General features: G+C 48.4%; 1 protein-coding gene across 1 annotated transcript in view; it reads right to left on the reverse strand.

Moving 5' to 3' along the window:
- Positions 1–118: 118 nt before the first annotated feature.
- Positions 119–2,364, reverse strand: part of DNMBP (dynamin binding protein) — a 69,120-nt gene continuing 66,874 nt past the window's right edge. The window contains exons 15-16 of the mRNA XM_008570609.1: positions 905–1,455; positions 119–148 (exon numbers count right to left, since the gene is read on the reverse strand). Of these exons, the coding sequence (XP_008568831.1) occupies positions 119–148; positions 905–1,455 (581 nt within the window). The remainder of the gene's footprint in view (positions 149–904; positions 1,456–2,364) is intronic.

The raw sequence follows: 2,364 nt of genomic DNA on the forward strand, positions 1-2,364 counted from the left end.
GAGTCTCTCAACAAAGGCAACTCCTGCTGAAGATGAGCTCACAGACAAATCTTATAAAACATACAAGAGGCCTGGCTAGTGGGCTCACTTGGACAGCGTGCTGCTGGTAACACCACGTTCAAGGATTCAGATAACCCTTTTCAGTCAGCTTCCAAAAAACACAAAATCAAAACAAACTCATGAGAAAACGTGCTGCAGTAAGCATGAGCAAAAGCAACCATGGAGGAAGCAGAGATTGCTTAACTGAGAATCCGCAAGTGGCTTTAAAATATGTAGTTTAGGGCTGAGCCCCTGGCGCACTCGGGAGAGTGTGGCGCTGGGAGCGCTGCGCTCCCACCATGGGTTCGGATCCTATATAGGGATGACCGGTGCGCTCACAGCGCTCACTGGCTGAGCGCAGTGCGGCCGGTCTCAAAAAGGACAAAAAAAAAAAAAATATGTAGTTTAAAATGTTTAAGATATAAAGGCTATGCTCAAATTCACGAAACAGGAATAGCCATTACAAAAAGAATAGGAAAAAGTGAAATAGCCAGAATTTAATTTCTAAACTCTAGAAATAAAATAGAATAAAAACTAAATATGTGGTTTAATCAGCAGTCTTTATACAACTGAAGAATTAGTGAATTGAAAGAGTAAAAAAAGTTTTCATTATGACACCTTTTAAACGCCCAGTGACACAGCAGAAGAGGTCCAGGAATAGCTGTGAAGTGTCAGCTGCAGAGGTGCTCAGAGGTGCTGAGTTGCTCAGGCTCACACCAGGGAGTGTCCTTGCACGCTTGGTAAGATCTGCCTGTGTCTCCACATCAGCCCCAGGTCCCAGGCAAGCCTCTGCCTCGCCCACTCCTGCCCCCACAACACACCTCCTGCCACCTGCACTATTGCGGTAAGCTAGGGAAGCACTTACCTGGTTGCCTTCTGCCTCGCTGCTTTCTGGCTCTTCATTTCTGTCTTCCAGAGCCTGGGCTGCTCTTGCACTTCCTTCTTTTTCTCGGTCTTTACCTTGTCCGTTTCGCCCTGGTACAGAATAACCAACCATTTCTGGATGCCTGGCATTTCGGTAGCTCCTTAGGGTGGCAGCAGGTTGGTTTATATCTCTGGCCCCATCTGCAGAGTCCCCTGGCCTGAGCTGAGAGGCGGAGTCTGGGTCTGAAAGGCACCTGGAAGGACCACTCTCTACATTAACCAGGTTCAAAGATGCACTGAGAGTTCCTTGGTCACATTCCTTCAGTAAAGATGTGTCTTGAAGCTGCTTCTGGCAAGGCCCTGAGGTAAAGGACACAGCCATGCTGCCGGGGTTGAAGGTCAAGGTGCTGTTGCTGTTCTGCCGCGGGAAGGTGGGGCAGGAGCTGCCCTGCTCTGACTCGGCGGGGGAGTGGCTGCCTGCGGAGGCCTCTGAGTGGCTGCGGCGAGGACTGTAGGGCTTTAGAAAGGAGCTGTACACGAAGCCTTTGGTGACTGCGGGAAGAAAACATACACATCAAGGGCTTTTAGTGGAAGGATGGAGGGAGGCAGCGAGGAATCCAGAGGAAAAACTATGGTTTCAAAGCAAGGTTAACAGTGAGAGACAGAAGATGCCTGTGTGTGTTAAAATGGATTGAAAATTTAACCCAGGACGCAATGGGTGTGGGTAGAGAAGAAAAGCTGTGGCTACCTGCCAGTTCACTATTGTTACAAGCTCGTAACAGGTGAGCGATAAGGAGGCCTTTCGAACAATTAAGAGGACAGGTGTGAACACCACCACGTGTCTGGGAATGGGCACATGAGGAAAACTTAACAGGATACCTAGATGATGGCTAAGGAGAAGACTCAACTAAGTGTATGTTCAAATGCACCCAGTGTGGCAAAGAGGGACGCTAAAAACCACCTTCCTCTTGAGGAGCCCCTTACGTAGGCCTCCCTGCCCTCTTGCCCTCCATGACACTGGGATCCTTGGGTTTAGTGAGAATATGCTGAAGTAGGAAGCTGTTTATTTAAGTCAGATTGCACACATAACAACAAGCATAGCACAGGGATTGAGACAGTGTTATAAAAAAATTGTCCTGTGGATACTAAGAGAGAAAAATCTGTCAAGGCACAGACCCAGAGTATGTAACCTCCATGAGAACAAGGGCCATCTTGCTCTTGGTCTCCAGTGTATTTCCTATACCTGAAAAAATGCTCACCCATGGCAGACGCTCCATAAATACCCACTCAAAGAATGGGGAGGAGCCCTGGGCATGTGGGGAGGGTGGAGGGTCTCACAGCTGATCCTACTACTGTGGGCTTCTTGCAACCACTTTACTTCTCAGGATTGAGTAGATAAAGACCCCACGGATGGAGCAGTTTCTTGAACAAATAGGAACTTTACCAGGAGCCTGTCTGTCT

Source organism: Galeopterus variegatus, unplaced genomic scaffold (genome assembly GCF_000696425.1).
Source record: "Galeopterus variegatus unplaced genomic scaffold, G_variegatus-3.0.2 Scaffold619, whole genome shotgun sequence".
NCBI lineage: Eukaryota > Metazoa > Chordata > Mammalia > Dermoptera > Cynocephalidae > Galeopterus > Galeopterus variegatus.